The sequence below is a fragment of the Pelodiscus sinensis genome, chromosome 18, assembly GCF_049634645.1.
Source record: "Pelodiscus sinensis isolate JC-2024 chromosome 18, ASM4963464v1, whole genome shotgun sequence".
Taxonomy (NCBI): domain Eukaryota; kingdom Metazoa; phylum Chordata; order Testudines; family Trionychidae; genus Pelodiscus; species Pelodiscus sinensis.
Window position 1 is genome coordinate 28,537,959 of NC_134728.1, and position 22,255 is coordinate 28,560,213.

Sequence of the window (22,255 nt, forward strand, 5' to 3'; positions counted from 1 at the left end):
CAAAGAAAGGGTTCAACAAGATGTTTATTGTACATAGTTTTGTCAACATCAAAAATGAGCAAAAGTTTTTTTATGTTTGCAACAGTTATACTATTTTTTGAGAGATATTTAAAAAAATTAAACAGAACATATTATTTTGAGACAAACCCTGGTGTTAATGATTTGTCCAAACAGGGTCAGGAGATGGGTTGTGGAGGAAAGCTTCTATTGGGCCAGGGCCCAGTCCCCAGGCAGAAGCCCCTCAGTAGAGTCAGTGGCCTCCACTTGAGAATTGCTCCCGTAGGGCCTCCCGTATGCCAACAGCTGGCGGATGGCAGCTGTCCGGGGCTGGGCAAAGTGCCTCTCCTGGCCATCAGCACCTGTACCCCACCCTGGTAGGAAGGCCTCCCCTTTCCTCTCCACCAGGTTATGGAGAACGCAACACGCAGCCACCACCTCAGGGATGTTGCTCTCCCCCATGTCTAGGTGTGTGAGCAAGCACCGGAATCTGCCTTTTAAACGTCCGAATGCACATTCCACCTGGTTGCGAGCCCGGTTAAGGTGAGCATTAAACCGCTCCTTGCTCCCATCCAGGTGGCCAGTGTAGGGCTTCATCAACCACGGCATCAGGGGGTAGGCGGCATCAGCCACTATGCACACCGGCATGTGCACATCCCCAACCGCAAAATTGTGATGCGGGAAAAATGTTCCTGCCTGAAGCCTCCGGTACAGGTACGAGTTCCTGAAGATGCGGGCATCATGTGCCCCGCCCTGACCACCCAACAAAAATGTCAGAAAACTGGCCACGATGGTCGACCAGGGCCTGGAGGACCATAGAAAAGTAGCCCTTTCTGTTAATGAATTGGGCTGCTCGATGGGGCGGTGCACGGATTGCAATGTGTGTCCCATCGAGCGCTCCTCCGCAATTCGGGAAGCCGAGGGCAGCAAAGCCGGCCATGACGCTGTCCAGATCTGGTAGACAGACGAGCCTGTTGAGCAGCTCCGAATTGATGGACCTCACCACCTGCAGAACGAGACAGACAACAAAATGTTAGAAGGGGTGCCTTATCTCTTAGGAGGAGAACCCACCACCCACCTTCCCTCTCAAACACCCGGGAATCCCCTCCTCAGAACCCCCCCCCAACTATTCAGGGTGAGTGGAGGAGCTCCCTCCCACTCCCACTCCACTTTGCTCTTCCTGACAGTCTCCCTTTCCCCCACCCCAAACTGTGACTGTCCCCAGACAATGACTTACCTCCATCAGGATGGATCCAACAGTAGACCTGCCCACTCCAAATTGGTGTCCCACGGAGCGGTAGCTGTCAGGGGTTGCCAGCTTCCAGAGGGCAATGGCGACCCTCTTTTCCAGGGGGATGGCGGGCCGCAGGTGGGTGTCTTGCCGTTGCAGAGCAGGGGCGAGCCAGGTACACAGCTCCTGGAAAGTGGTCTTTCGCATCCTGAAGTTGCGTAGCCACTCTTGGTCATCCCAGAGCTCCATCACGAGCCAGTCCCACCAGTCAGAGCTGGTTTCAAGCCTCCAAACACGCCTGTCCACAAAGAAGTTTGGAGGCAAGGGCAGTGCGGCTGCTTGACGGACGATCCGTTCGTACCGATTCTGGTCTGGGTCCAGATGGGGAAGTAGCCTCATGACTGTGTCATGCAGATGCAGCAACAATTGCAATATGATGGTGTGGGGCCATCGCCTGCCCAGGGGCAGCTCTGGCTCCATGCCAAAAAAACGGGTCTAAAACAGAAAAACCTCCACAGAAAAAAGCTGCTGGGGTGTCCCAGGAAGCTGAGCACTCCAAACCAGCACTGCAATGCCTTGCTTACCTCCTAGAGGGACAGCAAAGGCAGCTGCAGAAGCAGAGCAACGGGTGTTCAGGAGTGTCCCTTTAACCACGCGTCCCTGCAAAGGGCAGGCAGCAGCACCTGGAAGGAAATGCTGCCCCCATGCCCTTGCAGAAGCAGTTCCGGGTGGCTTTGAATTTCGAAAGAGCGTCCAGCAGTCAGGACGCTCTTTTTCGAAAAAGCGGATCGATTTTTTGTAGTCTAGACGCGCTCTTTCGAAAGAGGCTCTTTCGAAAGATACTTTCGAAAGAGCCTCTTTCGAAAGAGGCTTGCAGTCTAGACATAGCCTAGGGCTGTGACTACACTGCACCCCTTTTCCGGAAAAGGGATGCTGATTAGACACATCGTTATTGCAAATGAAGCGGGGATTTAAACATCCCCTGCTTCATTTGCATAAACATGGCTGCCTCTTTTTTCCGGCTCGGGGCTTCGCCGGAGAAAAGTGCCAGTCTAGACGGGGATCTTTCGGAAAATAAAGCCTTTTCCGAAAGATCCCTTATTCCTCTTAAAATCAGGAATAAGGGATCTTCCGGAAAAGGCTTTATTTTCCAAAAGATCCCTGTCTAGACTGGCGCTTTTTTCCAGCAAAGCCCCGAGCCGGAAAAAAGCGGCAGCCATGTTTATACAAATGAAGCGGGGGATGTTTAAATCCCCATTTCATTTGCAATAACGATGTGTTTAATCTGCATCCCTTTTCCAGAAAAGGGGTGCAGTGTAGACACAGCCTAGGAGGGTGGTGAAGCACTGGAATAGGTTATCTAGGGAGGTGGTGGAATCTTCACCCCTAGAGGTTTTTAAGTCTAGACTTGACAAAGCCCTGGCTGTAATGATTTAGTTGGGATTGGTACCGCTGCCGCTTCTCAGTTGAACTTTTCTGGGCTTCCAGATTTAGTGGATTTCATCAATCCCCCTTAGACTCAGGAGTGGGGACAAAAATGAGGGGCTCAGTGTCTAGGACAGGGCTGCCAGTGAGTGGGATAGGGATGGGGAGCAAGATCCGGAAGGGAGGTGGGGTGCAGAAGTGGGTAAGGATGCAAGGTCTGGGTGGGAGTTGGGTGCAGAAACAGGTTTGGAGTAGGGTGTGTGGCCATGAGAGAAGATGTCTTGACAAGAGGGAGAGTTAAGAAGCAGACTGGGGTTAGGGATGAGGGATGCTCGCATCCAGGTTTGGGGGGAGGCCTCCGCACTAGGCACAGGAAAGTGGCCATCTAGGGCAGGATAGCTGCCAGCCTGGCCACCAAAGGCCACATGCGAACCCAGGAGCAGGTTTGCATGGAAATCAAGGTGGTCCAGTGAGACCCCCGACCCTGAGCCCTGAGCTTAGAACATAAGAACGGCCAAACTGGGTCAGATCAAAGGTCCATCTAGCCCAGTAGCCTGTCTGCCGACAGTGGCCAATACCAGCTACCCTGGAGGGGATGGACCGAAGACAATGACCAAGCCATTTGTCTCATGCCATCCATCTCCAGCCTTCCACAAACAGAGGCCAGGGACACCGTTCCTATCCCCTGGCTAATACCACTCCATGGACCCAACCTCCATGACTTTATCTAACTTCTCTTTAAACTCTATTATAGTTCTAGCCTTCACAGCCTCCTGTGGCAAGGAGTTCCACAGGTTGACTATTTGGTTTGTGAAGAAGAACTTTATTTTATTAGTTTGAAGCCTGCTACCCATTCATTTCATTTGGTGTCCTCTAATCCTTCTATTATGGGAACGAATGAAGAACTTTTCTTTATGCACCCTCTCCACACCACTTATGATTTCATAGACCTCTATCATATCCCCCCTCCATCTCCTCTTTTCTAAGCTGAAAAGTCCCAGTCTTTTTAGCCTCTCTTCATATGGGATCATTTTAGTTGCCCTTTTCTGAACCCTTTCCAAGGCCAAAACATCTCTTTTGAGGTGAGGAGACCACATCTGTACACAGTACTGAAGATATGGCGTACCATAGTTTTATACTTCCCCTCCTCCCCCCCCCCCCTGGCTTCCCCCTTCCAGCTCCCTCCTCCCAGGTTTCCCCCTCTCTTCTCCCACCCTCTCTCTTCCCCTCTCCTACCTCCTTTTCCCAGTCTCCCCAGAGGTTAATCCCCCCCTCCCCAGTTTTGTTAAATAAAGAGAGTTTCTATTTTTGAACATATGTGTCCTTTATTTTTTACATCAGGAAGGGGGGCTAGGGAGGGGTAAGTGGAAGGAGGTAAGGGAGGAATGGGGTACGAGCCCCCGATGGGGAGGACTGGGATGGCTCTGCGGGCTCCTCGGGGTGGAAGCTCTCCTGCAGGGTCTCCTGGATCCTGACAACTGCCCGATTGACCCCCCCCCCTCCCGGATGGCAGCCTGCGGCAAGTGCAGCCGGGCTGATGCCAAGTGCTGTGATGTGCCTGGTGCAAGCACTCAGGGCACTCCAAGACAGGACTGCTTTGCTGTCCCTCATTGAGGTAGACAAGCAAGCGGGGAACCCTGAGAACTGTCTGTCCGGGGTGGGGGTCGGGTCCCTTTAAGCACAGCCCTCAGCTTGCCTGAGGCAGCAGCTCCCTGCTCTAAGTCCTAACCTGATGCCCTGCCGGCACCTGTTCCGGCCAGCCTTAACTTCAGTTCAGGGTCCACTCAATGTGGACATGCTATTTCGAATTAGCAAAACACTAATTTGAATTAGTTTTTAGGTCTAGATGCACTAGTTCGAATTAGCTTAGTTCGAATTAGCTTAGTTCGAATTAACTAATTCGAATTGTTAGTTTGAATTAGTGCTGTAGTGTAGACATATCCTAAATGTGCAGGTTAGCTGTTTGATTTCTCTGGTCTGCTTTAGTTGTCCTGCCCATGTTTCCTATGGGACAGCTGATGAGAGGGTGGTGTGTTACAAGTTTTTCAGACCAATTTTTCTGCAACAACGAGCCTCTAAAAGACACTAGAACAATGCACTGCTGTTTCCAATCTTTGCATAGATCTCTCCTGTCTAAATAGACAAAGAACTAGCTTCAACTTAGACAGGTGAGGGCAACACATGTGAATACCCTGACAAAAACTGAAATGACTAGAGTGGTATCTCATTCTTCGTCAAATGGATAAGAAGTGTTAAGCAGTCAGTGTGCCTGTCACAGTTGTAGCAGTGCTGAATTTAAGGCTTTTGTGACAGAAAACAAAGCAAAGTGGATACTTTGCAATCCTAACTGGGTCTGTAAAACTGTGGTAGAAGCTTCAAGATTTGTTACAAAGTATCACTGAGAACAAGAGCTTAACGGGGCTACGTCTTGACTGCAAGCCTCTTTCGAAAGAGAGAGTCTAGACTTCAACCAGTACTTTCAAAAAAGCAAGCTGCTTTTTTGAAAGATATCAGAGGGGTAGCCGTGTTAGTCTGAATCTGCAAAAGCGACTAGGAGTCCTGTGGCACCTTATAGACTAACTGAAGTGTAGGAGCATAAGCTTCCGTGGGCAAAGACCCACTTCGTCAGATGCATCTGACGAAGTGGGTCTTTGCCCACGAAAGCTTATGCTCCTACACTTCAGTTAGTCTATAAGGTGCCACAGGACTCCTCGTCGCTTTTTTTTGAAAGAGAGCACCCAGGCAGTCTGTATGCCCTTTTTCAAAAAAGCATAGTTTGCATTACATAGCACCTTTTTTCAAAAGAGAACTTTCGAAATAAGGCGTTCTTCCTCATAAATGAGGTTTTCCACGGTCTAGATGCAGGTAAAGTTTTTTTGAAAAAAGGCCACTTTTTTTGCGAAAAAACTCTGTAGTCTAGATACACCCTGGGATACTAATTGGGATTAGACTTTTACATAGATAGAATATCCAAAATTGCATTAATATGCAAACAAAGTGTTGGAAGGGATAGAAACATACCTGCTTCAATGAAAATGCCAACTTCTAGCTATTGGGGGTTTAGGAGGAGACTCTGAATGGAGAAATTATTGTGAGAGCATTCTTTCTCCATTTCGGTAGTTCTGCTCCAGGAAAAACCCTGAAGAACAGAGGTAGCAGCAAATATATAATATGCACAAGTACATATTATACCAGTGTTTCTTAAAGTGGTCTGCGAAACCACTTTGAGAAAGTACTAACTGGCCGTGCTGGTATGTTTATTTACTGGTGCTGCGGCTATGGAGACTTGCGGCTCCCATTGGCTCCAGTTTGCCATTTGCAGCTAAGGGAAGCTGCAGGAAGCAGTGGCCAAGCCCACACCACTTCCTGCAGCTCTCCTTGGCTGCAAATGGTGAACTGGAGCCAATGGAAGCTGCAAAGCTCCATGGCCGTGGTGCGAGTAAATAAACACACCAGTGCAGCCAATTAGCAGGTTTCTCAAAGTGGTTTTGCTGACCACTTTGAGAGACTCTGTATTATGCCAAGTTATGACTTTGAACTAGTTTTAATAAAATAACATACATCCTTCACCTAAATCATTTCAAAAGGCATTCATCATCACTACTTTCAAACACTGCCATCTCTTTTGGTGCAGGGTGTGATGAAAGCCATTGGTACTTCCTACAGTGCAATTCTACTTTGTGAATTTTCCAAATGCATCTCGACACATTTTGTTACTGGAACGTATTTCTTTAGAATCTTGGAAACTAGAACTGGAAGGGACTTCAAGAGGTCGAGTCCAGTTACCTGAACTCATGGCAGGACCCAGTACCTTTAATTACTGCAGTTCATTGTTCATATTAATTTTGCCATATACATGTAATAAAATGCTACACGTTTTCATCCTAAGAGAATCCCAGAGTGCTTTACAAACATACATAAGACTGAAATCTCTACTCATTTTAATCAGACCATATCTGGAACAAATCCATTGAATTCAGAATCTGGTCCACAGAGCACTGGTGGAATGCAGCCATGGGGGGATGGGGCGGGAAGAAGTGTCTATATACCTCAGAACTGTGAAAAGGATCCCGCTGAAAGGCATTCGTTATTAACACTACATTTTCCCATCTCACTAGGTTTGCCTTTTTTCTTACTTTGTTTTGGAGCTTCTTGGTAGTCTAACCTTGTCTTCATCTCTCTCTCTCCTCCTCCACCCCAGTGTCTATCAACTTGTTGTCAAGGAAGAGAGGTTGCAGAAAGCACGGAGGGCTGCAGACATCATTGAGTGCTTCTCTGTCCCGGTGAGCTACAAGAATGCTTCCAGCTTTGACTCACCCCATTACTTTGCGGCCGAGCTGAAGCCCATCAACCTTCTCGTCACGCAGCCCTTTACAGTGGGCGACAACAAGACCTACAATGGCTATTGGAATGCTCCTCTCTCACCACTGAAAAGCTACAGCATCTACTTCCAGGCTCTCAGCAAAGCAAATGGAGTAAGTGCAGCAAGAACTGATACTGGTTTTGTGTACATAGGGCCACCTCTATCTCTTCACATCTGAAAAGTTCACACTTTTTTCCTTAGAAAGCCCAAGGGAAATGAAACACCACTACTGATCCTCTGCTTTGGCCTCTGATGCATTGTTCCACTGAAAAATGCAGAAGAACATTATGTTGTACATGGCGCATCTGGCATTACCAGAGTTGTGTGTTACTGAAATACCCCAGACACAGGGAGCTAGTTATATTTCCTGCAATATGTTCCTTTCGATGGTGCATTATTTCTCTTTAAGTTACACTAACTCCAGGGAAGGACCTTAATGTCCCTTTATAGGACAGAGCCTCTATTTCCAGATTATCTTCACTTCCAAATTTGTCATTCCTGGGGGAGAAGTTATGAAACAAGAAAAATACACAAATCTAGACAAGAGGACTAGTCTCTAGTCTTCTGGCTATATCCTAGTTCAGCAGTTACAGCTGGGATTTTCAGCTGAAGTGAAATTTAAGAGGCATCTTAGGCTTTCATTATGAATTAAGTGCCTTATTCTCCTGCAGCCTTTAGAAAAGCTCAAGCTATGGCTAGAAATATTAATCTGTGTTGTGGAAAGAGGTTGAGAATATTCTTTACTATTCCCAGCTCCCAAGCGATACCCTTGCCGTGTCAAAATATTATCCATATCATTGGAACAAGAGATGGAACATTTTATCCTCCACCTTATTAGCAATTTTACTGCATTCTGCCATTGTCCAAGGTATTCTTAGTACTTTCAGAAGTACTCTATTTAGTCCTCCTTTCCATTAATAAATTCATGTAAGTATTTCCTCTGAAAGGGCAAAACAGTACTTTCTCCCAAACCATATTGCAAAGATAAACTACCTACATAGGATATGTCTACACTACACAGTTTTTCATGAAAAAACATCAATTACAGCCACACTGCAATCGTGTTCTTTCAAAATTAAATTGAAAGATCAGAGGGTTTTTTCCGGCATTGGTAATCCTCTTTCTTGAGGAAGAAGTCTTTTTCCGAAAGAGCTCTTTTGGAAAAAGGCATGTGTGGACGAGGAAGAGAGATTTCTTTTGAAAGAAGAGGCCTCCAGGAAATAACACAGATGCCCTGGTGGCCACTCCATCCAAAGTAATCACAATCCTATAGTTCCTGTCTCCTAACCCCTCTTAAAGCTACTGGACCCCTGAACAAGCCTTGTGGAAGGAAGCCGGCCTGAGAGCAGCACCCTGACTGCGTGGCTCTCCCTGCCACAGGCATTGCCACCCATGGCCCAGCCTCAAGCCCCTGCACCCCGAGACCCTCCTGGTCCTCACAGGGAGTAGCCCCAGGGGTCCCAAGACCCACCCAGAGGGACCAAGAGGCAGGTACCCTCCTGGTCCGGAGCTTAGATCCTCTCCCTCCTCAAACTGTGGGGCGAGGAGGAGACATTACAGGATCTCTGCTCCAAGAGGTGTAACACCGATAATTTTGAGCACGTGGCCGAGTCCCTGGGAGCATGGACATGCACCCTGGACCTTGGAACACATCCAGAGTAAGGTGAAAGGACTCTCAGTGATACGTGAGAACCACAGAGCGCAGCTTGCGCTCCAGGGCAAGACCCCACACCTACCCCTATTACCAGGAGCTGCACCAATTCCTGGGGGGGGATGGGGAAACATCTTCCCCACCCATCGTCATGGATTCCGGCCTTGACACGCCTGTCAGAGGTCACAGCAGAGGAGGAGGACCAGGGACAGCTGCCGGAGGAGGAGGCAGACGATGTGGCCACTGTCACGCTCTCATTAGAACCTGTTCCTGTGAGCGTGGACATCTCCCAGGCCTCCTCTGACACCGGGGAGGGATCTTCAGGTGAGTGCCACATTCGGGTCCAGGTCTCCCAGGCAGATGACCCTCCACAGCACGATGGAGTGGATGGCCCTCACAACCTGCAGAAGGAGACAAACAAACACAAAACAGAGAACGAGAGAGGGAGTGCCTGAGCCCTTGGGAGGTGCCCGCCCCCCTCCCATTCCCTCTCTCCCCCTAGAAGCCACCCCCTATGAAGCCACTTCCATCCCCCAGCAGCAGGGCTGTGTGAGGATGGGATGGCACAACCCCCCCGGGTACAAGGCTTTCCTTCTACCCGTACTCCCCCACACATATCCTCCCTCAACCCCTCTTTCCCAAGGGTCCCCCTTATGCAGGACTCCCTTCCCCAGTAGGGACTGCAGCCCAAGAGTGCCCTATCTCCATGAGGAGGGCCCCGATGGTGGACTTCCTCATGCTGAACTGGTTCCCCACTGGCCGGTAGCTGTCTGGTGGGGCGAGCTTCCAGAGGGCTATTGCGACCCGTTTCTTTAGGGGGATGGCGAGCTGCAGGTGAGTGTCGCATCATCGGAGGGCAGGGACGAGCCAGGTGCACAGGTCCAAAAAGGCCTTCCACATGTGGAAGTTTTGGAGCCACTGCTGGTCGTCCCACCAGTCAGAACTGATGTCCAGCCTCCAGATATGCATCTCTGTGGGTTGCGGTTGTAAGGGTGTTGCTCCCACACCCATGGAGAGGATCCCCAGAATGAGGTCAGGGTTGAACTCAACCAGGAAGGCAGCCGGCAGAAAGTGCTGCAAAAACTGAGAAAAGCACCAAGAGAAAAGCGGTGGCATCCAAAAAGCTGGGCGACCACAGCAGACACTTCAAGAGCTTTGCTGTCCCTCCAAGAGGTAGGCAAGCACACAGCAGAAGCAGAGAAACAGCTGTTCATGGGGGTCCCTTTAAGTGCGTGTCTCTGCTAGGCTCCAGCACCAGCACTCAAAAGCAACTGGTGATCTAAAGCCCTGCCTGAAGTGGTTCCGGGTGGTCTTTTCTGCAAGATAGTGTCCAATCAATCTGGATGCTCTGTTTCGAAAAAGCAGATGATTTTTTCAATCCACTCATCCAGTGTGGACACTCTCTTTCAGAAGAAGTTTTTTCTGAAGATCTCTTCTGGAAAAGCTTCTTCTGAAAGAAGCCTGCAGTCTAGACTTAGTCTTAAGCTTTACATACCACTTCAGACTCCACAGTGACGCTGTAACCCCATCACACTGAAAACATATCTACAGTCACACAGTGTTGGGCTTGATTTAATAGACTAGCAAAGCTAATAAGCATTTAAAATGTTCTAGGTTTACTGCCAGCATTTATCAGGATTCCCGTTGCAAGGTACCTGCACCATAACTTATGAGCAACAAACCTCTTGGTTTCCTCACCAGCTAATGTTTTTCTCCTTTCAACGTTATTCATGTAATTCAGTATTAGATTTGCCTTTAGACAGAAAAGAGCAAAGTGCATGTACATGTTTGTGTCTAGTTAGTTACCCTTTGCATGTTAATTGATTGCTTGTGAATGGATCCCCAGTGAAGGAAAAACTGTATTTTCTCAAGTGCAAAATAATATGCCATAAATAGACAATATGAATGGAAATGCAGATTTCACCTGGCATGCTGGAGCAATGTGTGGTTTGTGAGGTTTTATTTCCTGAAATTCTGCAACAGGAAGACTTCTTATGCTCTGTATACTCAGTTTACAAACCAGTGCAGGGACATGTGGAGTCTGACTACTACTGTGTCACCGGGCTTATTTTGCAACTTGTCAGTTACAGGAAGAAATATATGGGCTGCAGGTGGTACTTACTCACTTAATGAGTCTGGATTTTTTTAGGTCCAAATATTCAAAAGGTCTATCTTAAAATACATGTAGGACCATTCTGCATATGTGAAATACACTTGCATACACAGCAAGTAATCGTGATGTAAATTCTTCATGAAGCATGAAGATAATTGCCTCTTGCATTCATACAATTTATTTTATACAGCAGGTGCATGTGTGTTTTCAGAATGCAATTTAAGTGCTGAGCATAGAAAAAATGTCCAATAAGTATTGTGTGATAGACTGCCCTCTGCTGTGTACAGATCCAGAAGCAGAATTGAATCTCCAGGTGAATATCCGTATTATTCCTTGTGTCAGGACAAAGTACTTTGTGCCAGTTTTTAAAACATGGCCTGTATTTTGCAGACTACATTTTTAAAATCCTAGTAATTACAGGTTCACCATTGTTCCCAGAAGTGTCTTCAGGCAGAATTTGATTATTTGCAGTTTTAAGTGTCCAAATGTATCCACAAATCAAGCGGGTCTTTCACTATGATATCAACAGAGCCTGCAATTCATTGTTAGTGAAAAATTACACCCTGGCTATGTCTACACTGGCACCCTTTTCCGGAAATGCTTACAATGGAACAGTTTTCCGTTATAAGTATTTCCAGAAAAAGCGCGTCTACATTGGCAGGATGCTTTTCCGGAAAAGCACTTTTCCCGGAAAAGCGTCCGTGCCAATGTAGACGCGCTTTTCTGCAAAAAAGCCCCGATCGTCATTTTCGTGATTGGGGCTTTTTTGCGGAAAAGAAATCTGTGCTGTCTACACTGGCCCTTTTCCGGAACAGTATTCCGGAAAAGGACTTTTGCCCGAATGGGAGCAGCATAGTTTTTCTGGAAAAGCACTGACAATTTTACAGTAGATCGTCAGTGCTTTTCTGGAAATTCAAGGGGCCAGTGTAGACAGCTGGCAAGTTATTCCGGAAAAGCGGCTGATTTTCCGGAATAAGTGGCCAGTGTAGAAACAGCCCCTTAGCTTTTTATGCCTGCAAACTTTCAAATGTAATAATGAGCACCCCATTGAAACTGGGGGGAAATGTGGCCACATGTTATTCCTGGATGTGTAAAGCTTTCAAAGAGGTATTTGCCCCCAAATTAAACCAAAGTCCCATTAATTACTCACAATTTTGAAATGACAAAATCTTCTTTCCACACCTGGAACCTTGAACTAGAAATCACCTTTGCCCACTGAACTGTAATATCTTCTTCTGGAAACTCAGGCTATGTCTACACTGGCACAAGAACACATCCGCACGGCCATGTGCTTTTGCACAAGAGCATCCTTGGCAGTGTGGACGCTCTCTTGCACAAGAAAGCTTTGATGGCCATTTTAGCCATAAGGCTTTCTTGCACAAGAAACCCCTGCCGCATGTCCACAATGCCCTCATGCACAAGAACTCTTCTGCAAGAGGGCTTGCGCTAAAAACCCTCTCTTCCCACGCTTTACTGTAAATCTTCTTGCACAAAAGTGGGCGCACTGTGTGGATACTCTGTGGGTTCTTGTGCAAGAACCCGCCGGTGTAGACATAGCCTCAGAGTCTCTAGTAGGCATTTAATTTTAAACACTTTCTGAATAGAGTCAAAAAGCAGCTTTAGCAGAGGGGGTGCCAATAGAATGGTATTGTTTCAACCTCACAATCCATGGTGAGCTGTGTTCAATCAACATTCTTGTCTACTCTGTTACCATTAGCCATTATTGTTATGTTGAAAAGGACATAATTAACAGTTGGATACAAAACAAGTGTGGCAAATTGCGGCAAAATCAGATCATGAGCTTTCCTGCCTTCTGTTGTGTAATGCTGTATTTGTTTTTGTCAATTTGAATAAGATTGTCATTTTTCACTGAATTCCTTTGTCTGGACTGTTGCAGGAGATTTGTTCTATGTGATGCTGCTGCCAGACAAGGGTGTCAATAGAACATGTGTGAAACAGAATAGACTTTGGCTTTGTTGTACCAAACACCTGCTTCCAAAGTATGTGAATTTCCCTCCAAGTGATTGTCAAAAGCCAGATGCTGAACTGAAATGTGTCAGAGTTTTAAATTAAAAACAAAACAAAAACAAACTAGGTTTATGCGTTCATGAGAGTGTAAGGGTGAGAAGTACAATTAACTACAGTTTGTTTCACAGAAATGTTCGCATACGTGATATGACACACAGAGCTGTGGGCAATAAAAAGGAAATACCTATAGTTAGATGCATCTAGCAAGGCAACTTCTTTAACTCATCGTGTGAAGCCTTCACCTGAAGATCAGAGTTTTATTTTCACCTCTGGCTTCAATGTGTTGTTCAGGTAGTTAATCGTTATGTACTGAATGCCATTGTGCCACTGGCTAAGAAGCATGTTCCTTTCTTTCTACAAAGCATAAGTGAATTTGCCACATGAAGCCATCCTTTATCTAGCCATCCTTTATCCACATGTTGTCACTCATGTGGAAGACATAGAGCCCTTCAATGTTACCTCTGTCAAAAGGGGAGGCCAATGCAAGTTGGCAGAATCATGCTACCCTAACTTTCTGTCTCCCTGCTAACTGTTTCACGTGACATAAGGGAACTGCTTTGTCAGATTTGTCACTGATTGTCTCCAGTGTATGAGGCAGCTAATGCATACAGAGATGGAGACTTTTCTGGCTTCGATCAGTCTTGTCTGAGGAGTTTTTACTAAGCACAGAAATTAAAGGTTCTTAGAATTATTTCATGCAGTCACTGTTTTTCACTTCTGCCATACAGAGTTCACTTTTGCTTTTAAATACAGAGTTAATATTCTGGACCATTCTTCTCTGAATAGGAGGTTTCATAACTCAATCAGAGATAAAATGGAAGACAATGTTGACTTGTTACTGCAATCTGGTAGTCCAAGTGAATGATGTTTTCAGGTCATGAGCATGAATAGTAGTGCCTCGCCAATCAATGGAAATATTATTTTTGAAGCAATGATGGACTCTGAAGAGCTTCTCGTTGATTTTTTTTTATTCTAATGACTTGTACTATATGCATGTTCATGCAATTCCATGCATGGCGAGAGAGAGAGCTAGGCTAGGCTCCATTTTGAACACAGAAGACAGGCTGCTGGTGTGGAGCCTTTCCCAAGCCAGGAGCTGTTGTGTTACAGCTAGAGCCTGTTACTAAGAGCGTTCTGGGGCTTGGATCTAGCAGGCTGCCTTGGGAGCTGCTGTTGATTGTCCCAACAGGGGAGAGATCCTGGCTGTGGCTGTGCCTGTGGCTGGGAAGGGCCTACATAAACTTGTACAGGAGGTAACTGTGAGTAACTGGGCTGTTTGGAAAAGTGCACCTAGGATGGAGGGCAGAAGACAAATTGGCATGGGATCCAATAAGAGCCAAAGTGATCTGCCCAGGGAACCAGAGCTGCTGGCAGAGGTGGGGCCTGCTCCAGTGGCAGAGGGATTTTGCAGCTGCCTGCCTGCTTGGACTGATACACACAGAACCCGCACAGTGCTCACTCCAGCTCCAGACCAAGTGTGTCCACGCAAGCATCTGGGACTTTGAATCCAGAGGAGTGCACTCCGGGGTGGGATAAATGAAGGCAGTATAAATGCCACATAGATAAGTTTCCTTTCTTTCTGTGCACTTTGTTAATAGATTTTATTCACTTTTAATCTGTTAAACTCCGTTTCCTTAAGTTGTTAAGTAAAGGTGTATTAATTCTAATTTAATCAATTGGATGTATATTATTTATAATTGTTGTTTTGGAGTTAGATCCAGGTTATTGCTAGAATAATTTTATTCTTGGAGGCTCTCAAGGCACACCATTAAATGTGTACTGGGACAGCCAGGGGGAGACGCCACCACTGAATATTTCCTTAGAAGCAAGAGACTGCATCTAGGGAATGGATAGGGAATCCCCAATTAAACAACATCACCACTGGGGTACTCAGGATCTCCTTTTATGTTAAAAACATCAGGTGCCCAGACACACCTGTGAGTGTGACCTGCCCCCAAGTAACCCAGGGAGGAAAAAGGGGGTTACAATAGTTAGAGTTGAAAACCTGCAATTTCCTAATTGGGCCTAATCCTGCTTGAGGAGAAGGTTAGTGAGGGGTTGGTGAGGGGAATTAAAAACAATGTCCTGATCTTGGAAAGACATGGGAACATGGTTAATTTTACACACAAGTGTTCCAGTTGGTTTCTAATACAGTATAAAGTTAAGTACATGTGTGAATCTTTCCAAGTTCAGGGCATAAAATATGTAAAGGTTTGAAAGTCAATTCGGAATATGCTCACTTACTGGTATTTTAGTTGTCTAGTGAAGTTCCACCCATTTCTACCTTTACTTATTAACAGATTCAAGGGGAACTATTGTCAAGCTGCCAATAAGATATTCTATGTAGGAGAGATGGTAAATGACTGATTGACCTAGAGCAATACTTCCTAATATTAAAAGAACAGGTTGTAAGAGGGTGGGTAAAGAACAGGTTAGGAACTATTTAGAAAAACTAAACGTACACAAATCCATGGGTCCAGACTTAATGCACCCAAGGGTACTGAAGGAGTTGGCAAATGTCATTGAGGAGCCTTTGGCCATTATCTTTGAAAAGTCGTGGAGATCGGGCGAAATCCCGGATGATTGGAAAAAGGCAAATGTAGTGCCCATCTTCAAAAAAGGGAAGAAGGATGATCCAGGGAACTATAGGCCGGTCAGTCTTACCTCGGTTCCTGGAAAAATCATGGAAGGGATTCTAAAGGAATCCATTTTGAGACACTTGAATGAGAGGAAAGTGATCAGGAATAGTCAGCATGGATTCACAAAGGGCAAGTCGTGCTTGACCAATCTGATTAGCTTCTATGATGAGGTAACTGGCTCAGTGGACATGGGAAAGTCAGTGGATGTTATATACCTTGACTTTAGCAAGGCTTTTGATACGGTCTCCCACAATATTCTTGCCAGCAAGTTAAGGGAATGCGGATTGGATAAATGGACGGTAAGATGGATAGAAAGATGGCTAGAAGGCCGGGCCCAGCGGGTAATGATCAACGGTTCAATGTCAGGATGGCGGTCGGTTTCTAGTGGAGTGCCCCAAGGTTCGGTTCTAGGACCGGTTTTGTTCAATATCTTTATTAATGACCTGGATGAGGGGATAGATTGCACCCTCAGCAAGTTTGCAGATGACACTAAGCTAGGGGGAGAGGTAGATACGCTTAAGGGCAGAGATAGGGTCCAGAGTGACTTAGACAAATTGGAGGATTGGGCCACTAGAAATCTCATGAGATTCAACAAAGACAAGTGTAGAGTCCTGCACTTGGGACGGAAGAATCCCAAGCATAGTTACAGGCTGGGGACCAACCAGTTAAGTAGTAGTTCTGCAGAAAAGGACCTGGGGGTTACAGTGGATGAGAAGCTAGATATGAGTCAACAGTGTGCCCTTGCAGCCAAGAAGGCTAATGGCATATTAGGATGCATTAAGAGGAGCATTGCCAGCAGATCCAGAGATGTCATTATTCCCCTTTATTCGGCTTTGGTGAGGCCACATCTGGAGTATTGTGTCCAGTTCTGGGCCCCCCACTACAAAAAGGATGCGGATGCATTGGAGAGGGTCCAGCGGAGGGCAACCAAAATGATTAGGGGTCTGGAGCATATGACCTACGAGGAGAGGCTGAGGGACTTGGGTCTGTTTAGTCTGCAGAAGCGAAGAGTGAGGGGGGACTTGATAGCAGCCTTCAACTTCCTGAAGGGAGGTTCCAAAGGGGATGGAGAGAGGCTGTTCTCAGTAGTGACAGATGGCAGAACAAGGAGCAATGGTCTCAAGTTGTGGTGGGAGAGGTCCAGATTGGATATTAGGAAAAACTATTTTACTAGGAGGGTAGTGAAGCATTGGAATGGGTTACCTAGGGAGGTAGTGGAGTCTCCATCCCTAGAGGTGTTTAAGTCTCGGCTTGACAAAGCCCTGGCTGGGTTGATTTAGATGGGATTGGTCCTGCCTAGAGCGGGGGGCTGGACTTGACGACCTTCTGAGGTCTCTTCCAGTTCTATGATTCTATGATAAGGGGATGGTTGGATGAAATAACATGATCTTGGTAACTAATTGACCATTCATTATCAGTTGGAAATAGGTCAATGGAGGGATGATAGGAGTTGCTATAGGGAACTTTCTGGGTGTCTGGCTGGTGAGTCTTGCCCACATGCTCAGGGTTTAGCTGATTGCCATATTTGGGGTCAGGAAGGAATTTTCCTCCAGGGTAGATTGGCAGAGGCCCTGGAGGTTTTTCGCCTTCCTCTGTAGCATTGGGCACAGATCACAGCTGAAGGACTCTCTGCATGTTGGGGCCTTCAAAGTATTTGAGGGCTTCAATATCTTTGATATAGGTGAGAGGATTATTCTAAGAGGGGTGGGCGAGATTCTGTGGCCTGCACTGTGCAGGGGGTCAGACTAGATGATCATAATGGTCCCTTCTGACCTTAAAGTCTATGAGTCTATGAGGGGAAAAAACCCACTAGTGGATGTTGTTTGAAGAAGTCTTGCTATTTTTTACTTCACCTGTCATCTGTAAATTCTCAGATGTTAACTTTTCCTTTTACGTAGGTTTTTATCTTTTTCTATTTCAGATAGAACTGGTAAATTAAATATGTTGTCCTGCACTGTTACCCTTTTCTGTAGAACTGTCCACCTCCAAACAGCAGCAGCAAATGGAAGCATAAATTGCCCCTTCTTCATCCAGTGCATGTCATATCATAAAATAATCATAGAGCTCGAGGAAACTTTAGGAGATCATCAAGTCCTGCCCCCTGCCCAAAGGAGGACCAATCCCAACTAAATCAACTCAGTCAAGGCTTTGCCAGGCTGAGACTTAAAAACCTCTAGGGATGGAGATTCCACCACCTCCCCAGGTAATCCATTCCAGTACTTCACTACCCGCTTAGGGAAATATATTTTCCTAATCTCCAACCTAGACCTCTCCCACTGTAACTTGAGACCATTACTCCTTGTTCTGCCATCCATCACTACTGAGAACAGCCTTTCTCCATCCTCTTTGGAACCTCCCTTCAGGAAGTTGAAGGCTGCTATCAAATCCCCCCTCACTCTTCTCTTCTGAAAACTAAACAAACCCAAATCTCTCAGTCTCTCCTCATAGGTCATGTGCTTTAGCCCCCTCATCATTTTTGTCCCCCTCTGGTGGACCCCCTCCAGTGCGTCCACATCCTTTCTATAACGGGGGCCCCAGAACTGAACACAGTACTCCAGATGTGGCCTCACCAGAGCCAAATAAAGGGAAATAATCACTTCTCTGGATCTGCTGGTAATACTCCTCCTAATGCACCTTAATATGCCATTAGCCGTCTTGGCAAAGAAAGCATTGAGTACTTCAGCTTTTCCCACATCATCTGTCACTGGGTTACCTCCCTCATCCTGTAAGGCCCCCATACCCTCTCTGATCACCCTCTTATTGCTAACATGTCTGTAGAAACCTTTCTTGTTATCCTCCACCTCCCTTGCTATCTGCAATTCCAATTGCGCTTTCACCTTCCAGATAACTCCCCTGCATTCTTGAGCAATATATTTATACTCCTCCGTAGTCATCTGTCCAAGTTTCCACTTCTTGTAATCTTCCTTATTGTGTTTAAGCTCACCAAGGATTTCTCTGGTAAGACAATTTAGTTGCCTACCATATTTGCTTTTCTTGCTGCTCATTGGTATGGTTTCTTCCTGTGCTTTTAATAAGGCTTCTTTAAAATACTGCCAGCTCTCCTGGACTCCTTTTCCCTTCATGTAAGCATCCCAGAGAATCCTGCCCAATAGTTCTCTGAGGGTATGTCTACACTAGCCCCCAGATCGATCTAGGGATGCTAATGAAGGCGACCGGAATTGAAAATCAAGCCCGGGATTTAAATATCCTGTGATTTATTTGATGTTCCTGGCCGGTCGCCATTTTAGAAATTGACTAACCCGAAGTAACTGCCTGCGTCTACACGTGGCAGTGAAAAGGGCTTCCGATTTAAAGCCCTAAATCGAATTAGGTCATATTCCTCCTGCAATGAGGTTTACTGCCTAATTCGAATTAGGGATTTTAAATCAGAATCCCGTTTCACTGTCGCATGTAGACGCGGACAGTTACATCGGGCTAGTCAATTTCTAAAATGGCGACTGGCTGGAAACATGCAAATCAAGCACAGGATATTTAAATCCTGGGCTTGATTTGCAATTCCGGTCGCACTCATTTGCCTCTCTAGATCGATCTAAGCAGCTAGTGACTCCCTGAGGGAGTTAAAGTCTGCTTTTCTGAAGTCCAATGTGTATATTTTGCTACTCTCCTTTCTTTCTTTGAGATGTCAGTGAGATGTGATCTTGAAAACCTAAATGGAACCATTTAGAAGCTCATCATATTAAGCCAAACCAAGTCTATTAATCTTTAAAGGGAAAGGGATATAGAAAATGAGAAAATTAAATGCTGAAACGTGTTAATAGACTGATGAGGCATCGCAATTCAAATAATAAAGCAAAAGCATTCAGACCAGTTTTAACTTGGTGCAATTGATGTATGTGCTATAGTATTTAATTCTTGATTTTTCCAGTTAAAATATGTGTACCTTAATATGTTATTGCTTGCATTATAAAATGTCTACAGTGAAATAAACTGGATGAACCCTGCTCTTGAAACCTCAACTTTGGCACCTCCTGACTTTGACTAGCCTTCCAGTCATAATCTTTTTCACACTTAAAACAATGTAACTGTACTCTACACATAATATATAGAACCTTGTGTATGGAGATTACAGGCAGTCCCCGGGTTACGTACAAGATAGGGACTGTAGGTTTGTTCTTAAGTTGAATCTGTATGTAAGTCGGAACTGGCGTCCAGATTCAGCCACTGAATCATACATCAGCATACAGAATCAACTTAAGAACCCCAAGCGTCCCCAAGTCAGCTGCTGCTGAAACTGATCAGAAGCTGATTCCAGGAAGCCCGGGGCAGAGCAACTCTGCCTTGGGCTTCCTGCAGTCAGCGCTGGTCAGTTTCAGCAGCGGCTAAATCAGGACGCCTGGGGCAGAGCAGCTGGGGTGCTGCTGGGTTGCTCCAGTAGCGCCGCTCCTCAGCACTACTGGACCAACCCAGCAGCACCCCATCTGCTCTGCCCCAGGCGTCCTGATTCAGCCGCTGCTGAAACTGACCAGCAGCGGCTGAATCAGGACCAGAGCAGCTGGGGTGCTGCTGGGTTGGACCAGTAGCGCCCAGAGCGGCGCTGCGGGACCAACTGGCAGCACCCCAGCTGCTCTGCCACAGGCGTCCAGAGAAAAGCCTAGTCTGCTGTGGGGGGGGCGTACTAGCTGCGCCCCCCCCCCCACCCCAGCAGACCAGGAAGACACGGGCGGCGGACCGAGACGCACCGCGGTCCCGCCGCCTGGGTCCTCCGCGGCTTTGCTCCCCGTCTCCCTGGTCTGCTGGAGACCAGCAGACCAGGGAGACGGGGAGCAAAGCCTCTGAGGACGCCGGCAGCGGGACAGCCGCGGGGCGTCTGGACTGTCCCGCTGCCGGCTTCCCCCACGGCTTTGCAAAGCCTTGGGGAAGCCGGCAGCGGAGCAGCCCAGGCGCGCCTGGGGTGCCCTGCTGCCCGAGCCCCCCCGCCGCTTTGCAAAGCCTCGGGGAAGCCGGCAGCAGAGTAGCCCAGGCGCGCCTGGAGTGCCCCGCTGCCCGAGCCCCCCCATTGGCTTTGCAAAGCCGCGGGGAAGCCTGCAGCGGAGCAGTCCAGGTGCGCCTGGGCTGCCTCACTGCCTGAGCCCCCCCGCAGCTTTGCAAAGCCGTGGGGAAGCCGGCAGCGGAGCAGCCCATGCGCGCCTGGGATGCCCCGCTGCCCGAGCCCCCCCCCCCTCCACGGCTTTGCTCTGCGTCTTCCTGGTCTGCAGACCAAGGAGACGCAGAGAAAGCCCCAGAGTACACGGGCGGCAGGACCGCGAGGTCCCGCAGTCCGTGTACTCTGGGGCAGCCCCGTTCGTAACTGCGGATCCGACATAAGTCGGATCCGCGTAAGTCGGGGACTGCCTGTACTAAGATTTTTACAATCATTAATTAATTTCCACACTAATTTTATGAGGCTGGAAAGTAGAATTAACTCCAATTATCTCAACAGTTCAAAAAAATGTATCCAGAATTCAGAGAACAGAAATTTTAGAAGACAGTTTTCATTTTTCTGAAACATACATTTTTTCTATCTGGAGATTTGTTTGTGTGCGTATGTGTCCCTTGGATAATTGGGATTTACTTCTATTTATTCCGATTTTGCTGTTGTGCAAACTGACAGAGTTCTAAAACTATCTGTGGTCACAAAAAATTTGGCTGACTGAGTTGATCAGAATTTCTTTTTTAAATAAGAAAAAAAACTTTTTGTTGGAAAAATTTGGGGGGGGGGGGTTGGTGGAAAGTTTGAACAAATTTTCTATTATGCATAACAGTCACTGTTCAGTTTTCTTGAAAACCTAATTTTCTGTCAGGATATAACCTAGATGGAAAAATTTTGATCAAACCTAATTAGGAATACAGACCCAGGGGTCCTGTTTCTCAGACCCATTATAAACTCCAAGGCTAGCTGGCTGGCTGTCTTGTCCTCCCTTGGGCTGTGTCTACATTGGCACCCCTTTCCGGAAAAGGGATGCTAATGTAGACTTCGGAATTGCAAATTCCGCGGGGGATTTAAATATCTCCTGCGGCATTTGCATTTACATGGCTGCCACTTTTTTCCGGCTTGGGGATAAGCCGGTGAAAAGCGCCAGCTTAGACGTGATTCTCCAGAAAATAAGCCCTTTTCCGGAGGATTTCTTATTCCTACTTCCCCCGCGGAATTTGCAATTCCGAAGTCTACATTAGCATCCCTTTTCCAGAAAGGGGTGCCAATGTAGACACAGCCTTGCTGTGGTGGCATGTTACTCCTTAGATTAAATGTTTTGGAGTATAGTTCTGCAGTCCAGATGTCTTGTTTATGGAGTGCTTGCCCTTGTTTTTGGCAGTACCAAAGTGTTGTCTTTTAATAAGTGCCATTTGTCTCTGTTAAATATAGCAATTAGCAGATGTAAATGCAAACAGAATACACTGTATCCTGTCTTCTCACGGGATATACACGTGCTCAGATGAGATCAGTTATGTCATCATTAACAAGCTTTCCTTTTTGGTTTCTCACCTATTTTTCTCAGAATTGACTAATTTCTCCTGCTTGCTGTTGAACTTGATAGCTAAGAAGGAGCTGTAGAACTGTGTGAAAATGTTTTCCAAAACCAAATATGAGACTTGGTGTATTAAAGTGTCCTGCTACTTTTGAAAAAAACAAGTAGTCCTGTGGCACCTTAGAGACTAAGAAAAAATATATATAGTATCTCATCTGAAGAAGTGGGTTTTTTCCATGAAAGCTCATTATATATTTCTTATAGTCTCTGAGGTGCCATAGGACTACTCATTGTTTTTAAAGTTACAGACTAACATAGCTACTATTAATTTTGGCCTGCCA

At 46.6% G+C, this 22,255-nt stretch overlaps 1 protein-coding gene across 7 annotated transcripts in view; it reads left to right on the forward strand.

Moving 5' to 3' along the window:
• The window catches only part of PTPRT (protein tyrosine phosphatase receptor type T), a 1,030,325-nt gene that overhangs the window by 787,729 nt on the left and 220,341 nt on the right, over positions 1-22,255 (forward strand). For all 7 annotated transcript variants that reach the window (XM_075901349.1, XM_075901354.1, XM_075901347.1 and 4 more), the window contains one exon: positions 6,855-7,128. In XM_075901349.1, the coding sequence (XP_075757464.1) occupies positions 6,855-7,128 (274 nt within the window). The remainder of the gene's footprint in view (positions 1-6,854; positions 7,129-22,255) is intronic.